Genomic DNA, 17,119 nt, shown 5'->3' with positions numbered 1-17,119 from the left:
ACATTCCAACACTAGGACACAACATATGCACCAGAAACAGAGAAAAAGGGAAGCTCAGACGAAGTGAAGGCAGTACCATAACCAAAGATCTAAATTTAGTTAGAATCATTATTTTATATTCACTTTTAAGAAGATGAAATTATATCTTTAAGACATTCTCATTTTCAAACAAACTTTATAAGTTTTAAATTTATTTCATCATGGAACCATTCTCACAAAAAAAAATGAGACACCATTTTTAATATTTGTATTATATTTCAAATTGAATTGTCTAACAGTTTAACAATCTTAGTGTGTCTGTCTAGTGGGATATGTCTACTAAAATACTCCAGTCATATGGAAGTAAATTGAAGTATGAGTCGACAAATTTGTTTTCAACTAGACAAATAATAGGAGTATCAAGGGCACATTTTACAGGTCTCAGTGTTGAAAACGTCTACAACACCGTGAAACTTCAAATAAGGGGACCCCGTACTTCAAAAGTTATAGATTATCAGAATCAAAATCGGAAAAATGAATTATCGCTTTGAAACAAATTGCAACCTCCAACATACATACCCATTTTATGATCTTCTAGTCAGGAGGGGTTAACAAAACTCAAAATGGCAGTTTACATATAGTTTTTTTTGCACAATTTTTGTTCAGAAATAAAATCAAAAGAATAAGTTACGGTTACAACAGTAGCAGCATATAGTCAAAACCTGATTCATCAAAAAAGGCTTATCTTATTTAGATTCTTTGAACACAACATGGCGCTTCACCTTTGGATCATACTTCTTCAGCTCAAGTTTTTCATTCTTCTTGCTTTTCTTTATGGCATAAAAGAATCCAGTTCCAGCCGTTGAAACAAGCCTAATAACCTTAGACTATGATGACAAGAAGAACAACAACAGCAACATTCATACTTTGTTATCCAGATCAACAAGCAAGCAGTTAATGAATAAACAAAATGTGAAAAGAAAAAGACACCTAATCTATGACAAATTCACTAGTAAGAAGTTCTTTATGGCATGGCAATGAATAAAGGGGAAAATAACGGTAAATAAAAGGACAAAACTTGTATCCATGACATCCAAAAATATCATATCATATAGGAGTCAAGTAAGTAAGGGTAGTTTATAACCAATATTTTTCTTTAAACCCACCAAAGGTACCTTTTTCAAATAAAATCGTGATAGAACCACAAGGTACCAGAGTGAGCAATACCATAGATCACCTGAACTTAACTGTTTCTGCAGACTTAAGTTGGAAAGTTAAGGACCTAAAGTGTAAAATAGCTTGGATGACCTGAACTTATCTCTATCTGCCAACTTAAGGGCCTGAGCCACTCTTGACCCTTAAATGTTGCTTGTAGTATTATAAATTACAAATACCAAACTTCAATTCTAATTGGAGAATCTTAGTAATGGGTTTAAACCTAACTCAACCTCATACAAGTCATTTTAAGGTAAGTTTTATACCTCAGTTACATATTATATATTATGATATGAATGGAATCTCCATAATAGAGCAACACAAGCAATCCTGTATCTAAGTTCTGTTCTAGAAAAAAAAAAGTGAGCTGTAGCAAATGCAGGAATGAATACCCAATTGATTCACAGGTAAAATTTGTAGAAATGGGAGCTAGCTAGGTGTACCTTTTTCTTGGAACCGGCCATGCAAACAACAGGAGAACGTGTTGGGCGGCAAAACATGTCCTTTGACAAGTAATCTACACGCAATGAAGCATCCCCACCAATTCAGTTTGGTGTTAAATTAACGAAAAAAGGGTTTATGAGTTTACATTACCTCTGGAGAAAAGACCATTGGTGGAGAAAGAGTTGAAAGGCCTGAAATTTGAGGAAAGAAGAGTGGAAGAAGAAGGAGAGTGATTGAAATTGAAGAATGAATTTCCTTTACCACAAGAAACAGTGAGCCCTGAAAAAACATGGGTTGTTGCACTCGCCATTTCTCTTCTTCTTTCTCTCCCTACACAGGATAAGATAAGGTTAAGCCACTACAACCTTTGCCTGCGTCTATTTAAGAGTCTCTACTCTGTATTTCTCATATTTCTCTCTAAATTTCCTAATTCTGTATTTTTAGAATGCATCAAAAATTAATTATATATTTCATAATTCAATTAAACAATACATTGGTAATTCTTTTTTTAATTTTTAACAACAAAATTTGATGAAATAAAAATAATATTAATTACTTAATTACGCAAAATGTTAATAATTATTTTATTATAAAGTGGTCACGGAAAATACATACGTTAAGGTAGTAATAAAATAGTACATTAGATTAAAATTGCTTTTTAAATAAAAAATTCTGATAACCAACCTTATTTAAAATATATAGGAATTTTTTTCATAAAAGATTATGACAAATTCTTCCTCCATCATCTCCATATATTTTCCATGTAACTTCATCAAAAAGTAAGTTTTAATCTTTTTAAAAAATTTAAACCAACTTTTGTTTGAAAGAGTAATTTTATTAATTATTTCAACGTGTATAAGAGAAGATTCAACGTTTTTGGATGCAAATATAATTTTTTATTTATTTTACACTCCATTTTTACATATTGTTGATTTTATTTTCTAGATTTCGTAAAACTTATAAGTGTTTACCATAGTTATTACAAACAACCATTATCACTTGAATATAACTTGAATATAAAGAAAAAATACATCGAATTTAAAAAATATGAAGATGGAGTAAAGAAGGTACGAATGAGAATGAGAGATTTTCACATCCCAACAGTTTGATACTCTAAAAAGTTCATTAATCATTTGTCCTAAAACAGAATGATATTATTAAAAATAAATAAAAATCCATAATATAATTATAAAAATCTAAATCAAAAAGCTTAAAGTGTACAAGTTTTCAAACCAAACAAAATCTTTTTTTTATATTCAATTCTTAAGTTTGTTAGTTTGTCACCAAACTTAAGTTTATATTCAAAATCCCAAGAACCATGACATGAGATGTTTTTTTTGAAGACATCAACTATGAGTTAGGAATCAAATGAGACCACCCTTTTACCAGGAATAACTCAATCGTGAACCTGACCCCATGTCACTTTTCTTGATTAACTTTTAGTAGAGATTAGTTTATTCTCTTATTGATTTTTTATTTACAAAATATCAAATGTAATATTCAATTTATTCAGACGTCTTAAAATAAGATGCAGAGAATTTGAAAAGACATAAAATGAGGGATATGAAGTGGCCCAACAGGGTAATAGTTTTATAAATAAATAAAAAACTCTAAAAGCTAGAAATTAAGACGTAAATCACCAGAAGAAAGACACTAACATTTATAGATATGTAGGCTAACTTATGATCACAACCTCGTAATTAATCACTAAAAACCTCTCTTCATCTCTAAAACACATAAATTCTAACACCATGCTGATGGGTCCTCTTGCTATGGTAATCATCAGCTCCAAAACACACGAACAAAATGGCATAAGCATGATGATGATGATTATTACTATTATTGTTGCTACATTATCATCAATTCACCAGTCTGCAATTCCTTCTGATCTCCCCATTGGTCCCAGTGAGAGGACTAATGTTGGCCATCTTCACCATGGCAGCAGCAAAGTCCCTGAAAAAGGCAGCATTATTGCCACTATAGGTCCTGACAAGGGCATCTTGAGAGCCTCCATTGAAAAGCACTTGGTCAGAGTGGAGAAGGCCACGTTGGTTGACAAGGTCAGTGTAGTAATTGTTGTCAAAACGGGTTGGGGTGAGGGTGTCAAGAGGGGCCAGGTTTAAGTTCCCTCCAGAGTTAGGACAATTGGCCCTTCTTGTGGTGGCAAAGTTTGGATCAATATTGGTTTCATTGTATATGCGAGCTCTGAAGAATTGGCACTGGGATTGGCCTATTGTGTGAGCCCCTGAGAGCACGGTTAGGTCTCTTGCTGTTAGACCTTTGGCTGCAAACATGGATATGAGGGTGGAGAGATCCGAGGATGGTGAAGGGATTTGGCTGTTGGCTGCACTCAGGCTTGCTGTTCTTGCATCTCTTCTTCCTAGAGGCACTGTCCATGAGGGTCCTCCTAGCTGCAAACAATCATGGATTTTACACTAGTGGAAAGAACACATTTTTATTCCACTATACTAATGATTCTTTCATATTTTGTTGAGTTTCACTACTAATCTAGTATTTTCTTTTCTGATTCTGTGTTGCTGCTCTTTTAAATCAATAGTTGGACACACTAAAAAGAAAAAAGGATTATAGAACCCTTGATTTTAACAGAATTTCTTCACAAAGAGATTCTTGTTTTATGTAATGATTTTGTTTGGTGTGTGAAGTTTTGCATGATATTGGATATGCCCCACTACTGCATGATGATAGATTAAGCTTGAAAAGTGAAACCGAAAGTGGGGGACACATATGGTTTGAAAACAGGCTCAAATGGAAATAAAGAAAGAAACCAACATCAAGTTAATTACTATTTGACTTGTTGTGAGAATGAATGACTTCACATTAGAATTTCAGTGAGATCAGCATGCACACAATCTCACTAGGAGAAGGAAAAAGCCTGCATAATTTATACTTTTTATATCCATATATATATTTTACTCTTTTTTTTCTGTTAACTAGTAATTTTGTTTGCAGGGTTTAGTAATTATATATATAAATTACGGAGAATTGGACTCACCAGCACTATTCCATCTCTTGTGGCAAGTGCTAGAATATCAGCACAAGACACAGTGGCATTGCAAGCAGCTTCAACGTTGGTTTTAATGGTGTCAATAACTTCGAAGCCCCTGGCTGAATTTCTGTTAGGTCCTGCATTTTTCTCTCCAGTGAATGTTGCAGTGTCGTCCAAAAGAATTGATCCATCACAGCCCTGCAAACAGAGTTTTGAGCCAACTTAAAAAAACTTACATAACTTGAACCTATCACACTTTATTGGCAGGATCATGTCCTAGTTCATAGCAACATTACAAAATAATCCAATGAAACTCGTTTTTGAATGCAACCAAAAAAGGTAAAAAAGTTAAAGAAAAAAGATAAAATGTGTGCTAAGAGGAGGGTTTACATTGACAAAGCAATCATGAAAGAACAAGCGAAGAATAGAGGCAGCAAGCCTAGGTTCTCTGGCAATGGCTTGTCTGGTTGCAGTGCGCACTATGGTTAGAAGGGTGGGGCAAGTTTGAGCATAAAAGGTGGGAGAAAGTTGTGCATTGGAAGAAAAGGCTAAGAGAGAAAGAATAGAAAGTAGAAGAAAGAAAGGGTTGTTAAGGGAAGACATGTCTGTAGCAATAGCAAGTTTGAGTTGTGATGAGTTGTGAAGATGGTTTTAGAAGAAGTGAGCATGCATGATATTTATATGCAAAGTGTTATGCATGCAGAGGGAGAGAGGGAGAGAGTGAGAAAGTAGAAAATTGAAAACTTTATCTTCAGATGTGTTTGCTTCAATTTTCAAACTTGTCTGCTCCTACTTTAGTTAGACGCGCTTTGCTTTTCTTTTAGGAAAGATGAATGGAAGAAAATTTGTAAAATGAAGACAAAACATATAAAGAGTGGTTGACTTCAAAAACCAATACTACTGCTAACATGTTTAAGCAGTATGAAACTATGGAGTTTTGAACTATTCTGTTATCACTATGATACAACTTTAGAGATTACTCTGTGAGTTTAAGGAATTGCAATAATATGTATTTTAACTGAAATTTCAAGTTTGGGTTAAAAATATACTTCGTTTTTCCTTCACAAAAATGCATTAGCTTTTATAAGCATGGTATTTTCAAGAAGATAAAAGATCCAATATTTTGCTAAATTGAAGCATATTTAAGAAAAAAAATTATCCTTTCGAACCAAGTTGTTTTACTTGACTCAAATTATTTTGATTTAATGTAATTTTAAATATAAAAAATGAAAATTTTAACTTTATATATATATATATATATATATATATATCAGCAAGCAGTTATATATGATAAAAACTTTAATTAATTGTACATTTTAATGTAGAGTTATGCTATAAGAAAATTATATAGTACAATAATTAGTGTAATTTATAACTATGTGATATAGTTCTTTCTTTTATGTAAAAATAACTCTTGGTTTTAGCTAGTGTATTGATAAAAAAAATTAAATGTTAAAAAAAGTACTTGAATAATATTATCGAGTAAACAAATACTTTAATTCTTGAAATTAAAATCCGCTATCATGTTAAGTCTAAAAAAAAAATTATTGATCCCGGATTTTTTAATCTAAATATATCTTACTTTTATTACGATTTATTTTCCTTATTAAAAAATTATAAAAAAATATCAAATATATATTTGAAATGCCATATAAGTACTTAGTTATATGTTGTTATTTTGATTTTAATATATATTAATATAAATATTTAAGTTATACATTTAAAAAAAATATTAATGAGAGTATTGATTTATCAACTTTTAATATATTTTTATTTTATAACTAATATGATGACGCCAAAATGATTGATTCATCAAATTATGTCATTTCTCCTTTTTGGCTAAACCTTTTTTGTCATAGATTATTGATTTATCTTTTATAAAGGAAATCCATGATTGTTGTTACTTTACACATCACCTATTCATAGCTTTTCTTAATAGTTTTTCTTATGATTAGATAAAGCTTATTCTGTGTGGTGTAGTTACACGATAAAAAAATAAAATGTTTTATATTTTGTATCATGCATTTACGAACAAATAATAAAAATTATATATTATTTTTAATTTACAAATTTAATTTAAAAATTATAAAACTGAATAATTTTAGTTGCAAAAGTAGAAGTTGTTTTCCCATTAAAAAATGCTGACTTTTAATCATTACCGCGTTGTTTTTTGGATAACCCATGTGCTGTTCACAGTTTGACTACCTTTTACTTTGTCTAATGTCTGTGCAAGTTTTTGGTTTTTTTTTTAGTTTGAGATTTTATTAGAATTTATATATGTTTAAGTGGTGTAAAAGGAATCTCTGGAGTAAGGTATGTCTGCTCTAATTTTGGATATTCATGACATTGGATAATAATTACAAAGTACATGTTTAATTGATTAATTAATTAAGTTTTAAGAGGTTTTATTGAGTTTCTAATATTTTTTTACCAAGGACACAATATATTTTATATTTTTATTTAATTATTTGTTTTTTTTCATCAATAGAATTACGATAATATCTTTGTCTTTTAACTCGCTAGTCAACTTATTTATTCACTCTTTCATCTCCTTTAATTTGTTGTTAATTCACTCACTTAAAAAAGATTAGAGTAAAAAGACATAAATTAATCGATAAATTAGAGATAATAATACATAAGACAGTCATTGACACAAAAATCAAACAAAAGAGTACTTAAAATATTTTCAGTACTATTGTGATAAAAAATTGTTTTGAAACTAAATTAAACCTTGATAATTTTCATATTGAATTTTTTTTAAACTCTTTTATAGAAATAAAACTTAAGATAATCATGGTAATTCGGTTCATAAACTTAATTTTAAGAAACCCTAAGTTTACAAACTTTAATCTAAACATGTTCCAAGAGAAATTTGGTTTAATTACTCAATTAGCTATTACACTAATCTTACCTTTTTTTATCTTTTTATATTTAAGATTTTAAATTTGTTTTTAATTATATTACATACCACTTTGATTTGTTTTAATCACTACCACCTAAACTCTTAGGGATTAAAACATATTAAAAATAACATATATAAGAAATGAAAGGTGTAACTTTAAAGATACTGCAACACTAAATTTGTTTAATTATAAAGACTAAAGTAGTAGTTTTAAAAAATCATCTCAAAACTAACAAAAACAAAATTTTGTTAATGAACATTTAAAGGCATTCATTTAAACTATTTAACGTACATTTATTTTTAATAGTTTAAAAACAAGTATTAAGTAATTTTTAGCATTTTAACGTAATAAACTTTATATATTTTTATTTTTATTTTCTGTTATTTCTTTGACCATATCATCATCACTCGTTTTCATTTAGTCTAAATAGATTGACTAAGTAGTAGAAAGTGTAGAGTGTGTGAGAAGTTTGTTCCCAGATCTGGTAATCCAAAGTGAATGGATTGAATTGGTTTAGTCAGACAAAGTTATCTTAAACAGTTGCCTTAAAACTTTAAGTTTTGAAAAAACATTTCATCACCATTTCCTTACCATACTTAGTTGATATAGCGAAAAAAATAAAATCCGAAAAATATTTTTTTTTTCAATATTAATATACTAAGCAAATTACAGCTTCAAAATTGATGTACGTGTTTTATAAATTGTATGATTTTTTATATAAAATAATAATATCTGCATATTTGGATAAACTTATCCAATGAGAGAAAAATAAGAATTCTTTTTTTAAATTTTTTTGAATTTATCTCTATAATGGTAAGCTAATTTTAAATTTTGAAGATTTTTTATTATTATTTATTTGTCTCTTCTACAAGTATTTGTGGAGAAAATTTTCATATCTGGATCATTTATCTCACCAAAACATATTTATATAAATAAAATATGTCCTTTTATAGGTAAGTAAAAATTAAACTCTGATTAGCATGTTTGAATTGAAGAATTCAATTATATATGAAGTGTGTAGAGACTTTGTTGATAAAAGGATAATAGATTTGAGAAAGATTGGTAAGAGTTGATAAAAGCAATATTTAGCAGTTGGAGAAGGATATGTGACGGTGGTGGCTCCCATGTATGAAAGAAATGATATAATCAAATACAAAATTAATGCCTTTGAAAACTTGGTTTTGATGACAAAAAGGGAAAGGTATATTATACAGTACACACACAAATCTTAGCAAAGCTTTGCTCTCTTAGATATTTATTATTTAACAAAAATTTCCCATTTATATGAATTACAGTTTTCCACTAATAATATGGATGCAGCATGCAAAGTATTTGAGTCAGCTCTTTGAAAATAAGTTTTTGTCTTTTTTTATTATTGAACACAAGAAAATAGTCTTTTAAGTTGATAAAATTTGTATGGCTATGAAAATAAACTCAATGATTGAGATTTGATAAAGCAACAGTTGAGATTAGAAAGATGCATCATTGACTTAGATTAGCAATTGGGTTAAACATTTAAGATTCTCATCACATTTTCATGAAACTTTATTATCATATCTATGCTTAGTAGTTGGAAGGTATAAAAGTCTCTTCCGCGTTTTATTCTGTGGAACCTGTAATATAATAGGCACGTTGACCATCATCATGAAACTCAGAAAAATATGCGCTGACAAAAACTTGGAGGCAAATCATCTAATGTCAATGTGAAATCATATGCCTAAATGGAATAAGGTGGCGTTAATGAATTGCCTTCTTTTTGCTATTTTTTCTTTTCTCCCGTTTGCCTTCCCTTGCCTTCAGCAATACAATCACTAAATTTTTCTTAATTTTTGTGGAAACTAAATGTACCGGACAGGAGCTCGATCCCCAGTCTTGGACCAGTTACTACTCGGTTCTCAGGTAGGGTAGAGGTCAGCTCAACCATAGACCTGGAGTCAAGGTAGCGATGTTGGACCTATTTCGTTAATGGGCATAATTTTCTAATAATGTGCTATGATTTAAATTCAAGTTGCATGTGTTTAAAGATAAAATATAAAGAGATATTTTATCTATTGTGATTCTGAAGATAAAAGATAAAGAAATATTTTATCTGTTGCACATACATGTTTGCTGCATGTATTGATAGATGTTGCTAACCCTAAAAAGATAGGTAGGTGTATGTATAACAAAATGTGACTTGCATTTTAGCACCTAAAGGTCATTGGTGCACGTAGTAGGCGATGTTCGGTTAGAGATATAAGATAATGTACTTATTTTCAGTTAATATTTGTTTATCTCAAGTGCAATTGTTGCATGTACGGTTATAGAAAGGGGCTGAAACCCTAGGTGAAGGTACGCTATTTTTAGACGTTTTTCCATACTACACTGAGAATTATTGTTGTTTTTGTGAGTCCTTACTGACTTGAGTGTCGGAGTGCAAACAGCCGTAAGGACACCCTCTGTCTCTACAGATAAAAGCATTCAACAACCGTGCATATTCCAAAGGAGACAGACGGAGCTTGAACCAGTCGCCAGAGTCAATCGGCAGCCAAGTCACCGGCAAAAACACTAAACAAGGGTTTAAAAAATCAACTGCACTCACCACTTCAAAATATAACCACATTTTACTTTTTTAACACATCAACACTAAAATGTCCGTTGTCATATAAAATCAGTTTGCAGATGATCAGTAGTAAACTTAGTTTAAAGAGAAGCAATAAACCATTAAATCCAGATATCAAAGGGTTAGCCGGTAATGCTTTAAATGAATTAATTTAGTAGGCCATGATTTTCGGCGGTGAAATGAGGAAAATGGAACACAGCCAGAAAATTCAACAACCTCGCACAATGTCAAAATTTTCGCTTATTGTCTCATACTTCACTAAACAGCTTACAAAATCAATGGTAATGAACAAAAACACTACGACATATGTTCATCTAAACTTGGATTCACGTTGAATGCCCATATTTGATGTATCCACATGATTCATACCACATGCGTTTTCTTGTAGTTATCTGCAGCTTTGGACAATGATTGTATTGATACAGGTAATCCTGGGCCCATCTGCATAAATAGGATAGCACAAAATAATTTGAACGCTACAAGAATGAGACAAAATTCATAAATAATCACTGCAACGGAGGATACTAGCAAATTTACATCTTCATTGCTCCCATTTTACATAACTCCCTCCTCCCTTGTTTCACTTACCCTTTCATTGCTCCTGCTTCACTGCCCAAGTAGATTCTCCTACCTTAATCACTAATGATCACTTCTATCTCCCCACATAACTAGTGCAATCATGAAATTTCACGATCTGTATGCGAGGGGAATATACCTTTTAGCATTTAAAAAGATTATAATATCTAATTGAGCACGTGTTTGATATCACAAAGATAAGGAACTCCCTCTTATCTTTCACCCCACTCCCTTTTTAACATTTTCATTATTGATTCTCAGGTCTCACCATACTACTTAAATTCAAGTTCAGCACCATGAATAAGATAAGATCTAATCTAATCATCATGTTATATCCAGTTCAAATTTTCACCCAATTCTTTTAATTTCAAAGGTAATATGATTGAATTGCTGCTCTAAATCGATTGAACTTCCTCAGGTCAACCTTACAACATATAAAAACGTGGAAATTTTCACTACTATGTCTCCCTTAATTCTATACCATGTTTTACTGACCGTCTATCAGAGGCTAAATCAGAGCAACTACATGCATCCTAAATACATTGTAGTCAACAATGAGAGACTCATAACTGACTTGTTAGAAACAGCGTGCAAATCAAAATCCTTGATGTTATATCTTGCATAAAACAATAACCAAGCCTCTTTTCCCACTAGGTGGAGACGGTTTGCAAACTGAACACTAAAACCATTGCCAATATTAGTTCACTTTCTGCTTTCAGAAGGAAATAGGGGAGGATGAATTATATGTACACACCCAATGTTTCCTTGAGTATCATTAATGTAAAATGCAAGAATGAAATGTAGCTTTCAATCTAAAATACACAAAAAAAAGAAACAATAATGAGATGCAAGAGCTTACCGTGCTGCTTATATGGACAGACAACACATACCCAGCATATTTGGAAGCTGAATAACAAAGAGAACTATAAGATAATGGAAGTAACCTTAGCAAATAAAATGTGATCATGTGTTGTACCAACTTAAAGTGCTATGGAATTTGTTGTAAATAGGTTTAGGGGGAGGGGAGATAGATTATCAGTTGTGATCTGACAACATAATTTCTTTTTCAAAAATAGAGAGAAGGAAAGCATAAGGAGGTTTGTGCTACTTACTCTTCTTTAAGCCAGCAGGCTTCGCAAGCAATACAGCATTCATAAATGCACTAATATTCTCCCGTAAAGCATCTTCTTTGTAGCTTACCTGTGGATATTATTGGAAGCACAAAACACCTCATACAACACACCTATTGCATGTAACGGAGTCTATAAGGAGTTGGAAGAGAACAATATCGTACCTTTCCAAGTCCCACATGCAAAATTGATTTACTTTCCATTTTAAACTCCACACGACCCTGTCTTAACTCTTTCAACTGCCCTGCAATATCACTGGTGAGAGTACCTAGCTGTAGATCATATAAAAACAACCAAACAAGAGTTACATACAACCCACATGATCCCGAACTTAAAAAGAACGCCAAAAGATGTTGATAAACTAACCTTCTTATCAGGCATCAGTCTGCGCTTTCTAAGGTATTGTGCTATCTGCATAGTTCATACAAGCTTTAGAAGAAAAAAACTATTAATTCAGATGATGTCACCGTATAAAACCACTTAAATGAAAGAAAAAAACCTTTCCAAGATGAGGTGCCATTCCAGGAGACGAGAAGCATTTGTCAACTTTGAGCTTATTTTTACCACCTATAAGTATATATAAGCTATTATTAGATGTGGATACAGTTTAGAAATTTTATATTCTTGGCATGAAAAGGAAAAATAATAGTTGCTAAGGCCCCAAGGACGTGTATAGAATACTCCATTCCATACACAGTTGAGTTACTGTCAAAGTGTCTGTTAAGTACATGACAAACAAAATTAATGTTACAAGTTTGCCTAAATTAAAACATTAGGTTTAGGTGTGCGCACAGATAGAACAAAGGAGAAAAATAACTGCAGATAAGCAAGCATATACTAGGAATGTGCACGTACAGAAGGTGATGAATATACAGCTAAAAAAACAAGGAAAGAAAGAATGGAACCAACAAGGCAAGGGACAATATGCACCACACATTTGCTTTTCACAAATATAGTATGGGAAAAATCTATCAACATGATGTACAAAATTACTTGTAGAAAGAGATCAGTTCATTACTAGCAATCTCCTCAATAAGCTCTCTACCACCAACTATATCAGCTCCTGCAGCTTTAGCTTCCTCTGCCTCAGCCCCTTCTGCAAAAACAGCCACACTGACGGCCTGGAAGGTTTTGAGAATTAGACGACAAACCTACCATTATATCAATTGCTTAACATTCATATGTTACCTTGGGAGCACCATGAGGCAGAATCACAGTACCACGAACTGCCTGCCAGAGTTGAAATCATTATCTTCTAGAGCAAAGGATTGAAGAAACAGCATATATAGTTTTATCCAGAAAAAAGGGACAAAATAACAGTGATTTGGGATGTATAAGCACAAAAAAAGTGTTCTGCAGAATATTTTGAATAGTCTTTGAAGAAATTTTCTAAGATAACTCACCCAACATAATAATATAATAATTTCACAGCATATGATGCTTAGGGAACATGAAAAGGCTATGTTTTTAAAGATATTACTTCCTCCAGTCCTTTATACTAGAAACAAAATGGGAACACTTTTTTGTCCTAATTATAAGAAACATGGACCCCCTTCAAATGTATTAATTGCTAATTTCTTATCATACCCTAAATTTATTGTGGGTGTATTTTAGCTTATTAACTATATTAGTTACACACATTCCTTTCTTTTGGTGCTACTTCAAATGTATTAATTGTTAATATCCTTTTGTAGCCTTAATTTATTGTGAAATCGGTCAATGAAACATCCAGTCATTCTCCAAGCAAGTGGATGCATTCATTAATACAAGTCACACTCATTGGTAAAAAAAATATTTCTTGAAGTACGTACAGTGCCATTAAATATAACCACTATTTAAACCAAATAGTCTTATAGTTATTTCTGAATAAAATTCAAATTTATGATATTATTAATTAACTAACTTAATTACTTTTATCAAACAAAAGGACCCATTATTATAACCATTCATTCAAAGCACATATAAATGTGTAGGATTGGTAACTTGAAGTCCTTGTAAACAAAGGCAAGTCTTGTAGCAAATGAGAGCTATATTGATCCAAGAATATCATCTTGTTTAGCAAGCAGAAATTACTGGACATTAATCATCAAAGTTTAAAAAGCATAAACCTCCAAGTATTTACTTATGCAATTTGTTGAACATGACAAACCCATGGAGCCTCAGGTCTACATGTCAAATTCAAAATTTATATGTTCAAAGAATCACTCAAGAAAACAAACAAATTCAATACAGGGAATAGGGGGGAAACTATGCATACCAGTTCTGTTCGCTTTGAATCAACACCCAATCTTATATGTGCTTCAACAGTTTCATCAAACTTTGCCTTGGCATTGGCCTGAACAGTATGTAATTATATTAAATGACAGAAACTGATGGAATATTCAAGGTAAATTGTGAAGATCATCAAAAAGGCCGTGCCAATCAAATCAATGACCCCAAAGGTTGGGTGTAGGCAATTTAGCTATACTAACAATTCATTAGTGTAGCATCAAGGTTATTAAACTCAAGAACTAGCATAAATTTGGTAAAGATTTCATAGACCGGACTCCTAAACTCAAGAGGCAAATAAAACATTCAGAACATTTACACATAACATGATACTTTAACACAACAACAATTCAACATTTCAACCCAGAATAAAGCAAAGTAACAAACCACAATTAGAAAGTGTTATAGTACATTATTATTAAATAAGATTAAACTATATAATGATCAAATCATTCAAATTTTAAAAACATAAGTTCTTATGGTGAAAACAGTTCAAAAGGTAGTTTATTGCTTCAAATAAACTAAAGAATCTGTTGGAGATTCCACATCGAATAGAAATAAAGTCAATTTACAGTATATAGGTGGGACAAGCCTCACCTTACAAGTTAGTTTTGTGAGGATGACTTAGGCTTAAACTCACTTCCTAATATGATATCAGAATCTATCCTAGCAAGGATGAGTTAGGCTTCTCGTATAGACTAAAGATAAAGCTAATTTACAATATATAAGTGGGACAAACCTCACCTTATAAACTGATTTTGTCAGAATGAGTTAGGCTTAAACTGACTTCCTAATAGGGTCAATTGGAGCCAACAATTACATTTGATTTTATACTCACTAACTCGGTTCTTGACTTGAGAGTTTTCACGAAATTAAAGAACTTAGCCAAGTTTGTTTATAAAAGAGTTTGACAAAAAGATAACTCATTTTCTCTCCCTAACAGTAAACTCGTAAAAGTTTACAAGTTAACTAGAGAGTTTGGCAACATTGCTTAGTACTGTTTATTATTAAGAAAATGCTACAGATTGGTGACAGGGTATGTGCCAATATAGTTATAATAATTCACAAATAATAGATAGCAGAAATTAAAAACTCGACAGGGGGATGGTGCTATACAGAATACATCTATAACAGATACCTTTATACTGCACATACAGAATCAAACAAAAAAAAAAAACAGTTGCTATTACTAAAATCTTGTAACAATTTTATACTTTCCAAATTGGTCTCCCTAACAAAGAAAAAAATTAGCATTAGTGAACAACACAGTTTTTTATCTATGTATTAAAAATTTGCAGCAGTAGCTTTTAGAAATTTATTGCAATATGTACTCGTTTTTTTGCTCCAGGACAGCTCACATACCTGATTACAAACCTGTAAAATGCAGTTTCAGTCTCCTAAAATGTTTAATCTAAGCGTAGATTACTGTATGACAAGGTGCCACACTTACAGACAGCAAAAATGACCAACCAGGATTAGTGTATATGTCACTTTAACAGTCCCAACTCAATAAAGGCATTTAACATAAAATTTTGAAAGAGAAACAACTTACAAGCTCTTTCATTTCACCAAAAGGCAACAGCTTAGACATTTCATAGGGGTAACTATGCAAGCCTAAAATACCCCAGTAGTTTTTATATAATTTTTTTGCATCAATCTCTCACTGGAGGATCCAAGACTCCTCGTATCACATGTAATTTCTACTACAGTAACTTGTTCCTAATAACCAACAATCCAACTATGGCATTACCCAAAGCTCCAACAAAACTTCTACGTAATAGACACATAAGGTGTGCAAATTAAGCTAGAACGGAATTATCAGCAAAAAACATAGTCCACATACAACAACACAATCTTACTCCACTAGGTGAGGTCAACTACTCAAATTACACAATGCAATTTGGCTCAGTTAAAAGACCAAAGTTTAGCCATGTTATTCATAAATCATGTTAAGCACTGCCCGAGTACTACACAAATTCTTCAAACTAGTCTCTGAACATTAAGAAACTAATCTAATCGATATTCAACTATATTTTAGTGACTACCTGTATAATTTCATTACTTCAAGGACTACTTAACAGAGAAATTAATACCGTCTCTCGAAACTATTTATAATTTGAACTAATGGCTTTGTTTTCACCTTAACTTGGCGAATGGCTTCTGCCAATTCAAGCGGAGGCGGCTTCTCATTTTTTTTGGGCTTAATCAGAAGCGGAAACGGCACCTTCATCCGCTCCTCTTCGGTGGCCTTCACCATTCTCATCCTCAGCTCATTCTCCGCCTCGATCTTCCTCCTCTCAATCTCCACCCCCTCGTCCACCACCTTGTCATCGGGGAGAGGCGCCACGCGCGGGGCGTACGACACCACCTCAATCGACGGCGCGTCCTTCACGTATCGGATGTCCTCGCGCGTCCACGCTCGCCGCGAGTCCGATGGCGGGCGGAGGGATTGCGGCTCGGCAGGTGGTGGTGGTGAGGATTCCAACGAGGGTTCAGGCGGCGGGGATTTGGGCTTGATAGGGTAGGAAACTGGTTGGATGGGGATGGGTTGGGAGGGTGTGGCGGGAGGGTTTGAGTTTGATTGGGAGGAAGAGCAGAGGGATCGATGAGAGGTGAAAGAGAAAGGAGAGTGTGAGAGAGAAGCGCGTTTGGCGAAGGAATGGCGGCCAGCTTGGGAGAGAAGAAGCTTGAGTGCCGCCATGGTTGAAGAATGTGAGAGAGTGAGAGAGTGAAAGGTTTTAGGAAATGGGGTTAGTGTGGTGGGGAAAGAGGGAAGCAATGTAAGTTGGTTCGGGTTTTGAAAAACCCGGAATTCTAATACGGGCATTTTGAGTGAGTTAATAGTGAAAATGGGTATGGTATCGGGTCAACAATCAAACCCTTTCATTAGTGATGGGTTACAAAATTAAAGAGATTTATTAACTAATGAGGACTCATCCAATTTTATAATTTGTAATTTTTTTGCTACAGTAAAGTATAGTGTTTTTATTATTTT

At 32.6% G+C, this 17,119-nt stretch overlaps 3 protein-coding genes across 3 annotated transcripts; all 3 read right to left on the bottom strand.

Annotated features, from left to right (window-relative positions):
- Positions 1-536: 536 nt before the first annotated feature.
- Positions 537-2,006, bottom strand: LOC137820749 (uncharacterized). The gene is made up of 3 exons (XM_068624989.1): positions 1,789-2,006; positions 1,638-1,711; positions 537-866 (listed from the first exon to the last, which is right to left on the bottom strand). Exons 1-3 carry the CDS (start codon positions 1,946-1,948, stop codon positions 726-728), a joined length of 375 nt encoding a protein of 124 aa, XP_068481090.1. The 5' UTR covers positions 1,949-2,006; the 3' UTR covers positions 537-725.
- A 1,201-nt stretch (positions 2,007-3,207) lies between these two features.
- On the bottom strand, positions 3,208-5,531 carry LOC137820742 (peroxidase P7-like). Its single transcript, XM_068624979.1, has 3 exons — positions 5,036-5,531; positions 4,652-4,843; positions 3,208-4,049 (listed from the first exon to the last, which is right to left on the bottom strand). Exons 1-3 carry the CDS (start codon positions 5,246-5,248, stop codon positions 3,498-3,500), a joined length of 957 nt encoding a protein of 318 aa, XP_068481080.1. The 5' UTR covers positions 5,249-5,531; the 3' UTR covers positions 3,208-3,497.
- A 4,733-nt stretch (positions 5,532-10,264) lies between these two features.
- On the bottom strand, positions 10,265-16,898 carry LOC137822725 (uncharacterized). Its single transcript, XM_068627681.1, has 10 exons — positions 16,265-16,898; positions 14,114-14,191; positions 13,045-13,086; positions 12,875-12,977; positions 12,356-12,423; positions 12,223-12,267; positions 12,021-12,128; positions 11,839-11,926; positions 11,586-11,632; positions 10,265-10,591 (listed from the first exon to the last, which is right to left on the bottom strand). The coding sequence occupies exons 1-10, from the start codon at positions 16,823-16,825 to the stop codon at positions 10,514-10,516; spliced, it is 1,218 nt and encodes a 405-aa protein (XP_068483782.1). The 5' UTR covers positions 16,826-16,898; the 3' UTR covers positions 10,265-10,513.
- Positions 16,899-17,119: the final 221 nt, after the last annotated feature.

This window comes from Phaseolus vulgaris, chromosome 11, assembly GCF_000499845.2.
Source record: "Phaseolus vulgaris cultivar G19833 chromosome 11, P. vulgaris v2.0, whole genome shotgun sequence".
Classification (NCBI taxonomy): Eukaryota; Viridiplantae; Streptophyta; class Magnoliopsida; order Fabales; family Fabaceae; genus Phaseolus; species Phaseolus vulgaris.
This window is presented reverse-complemented; position numbering and strand designations above follow the sequence as displayed.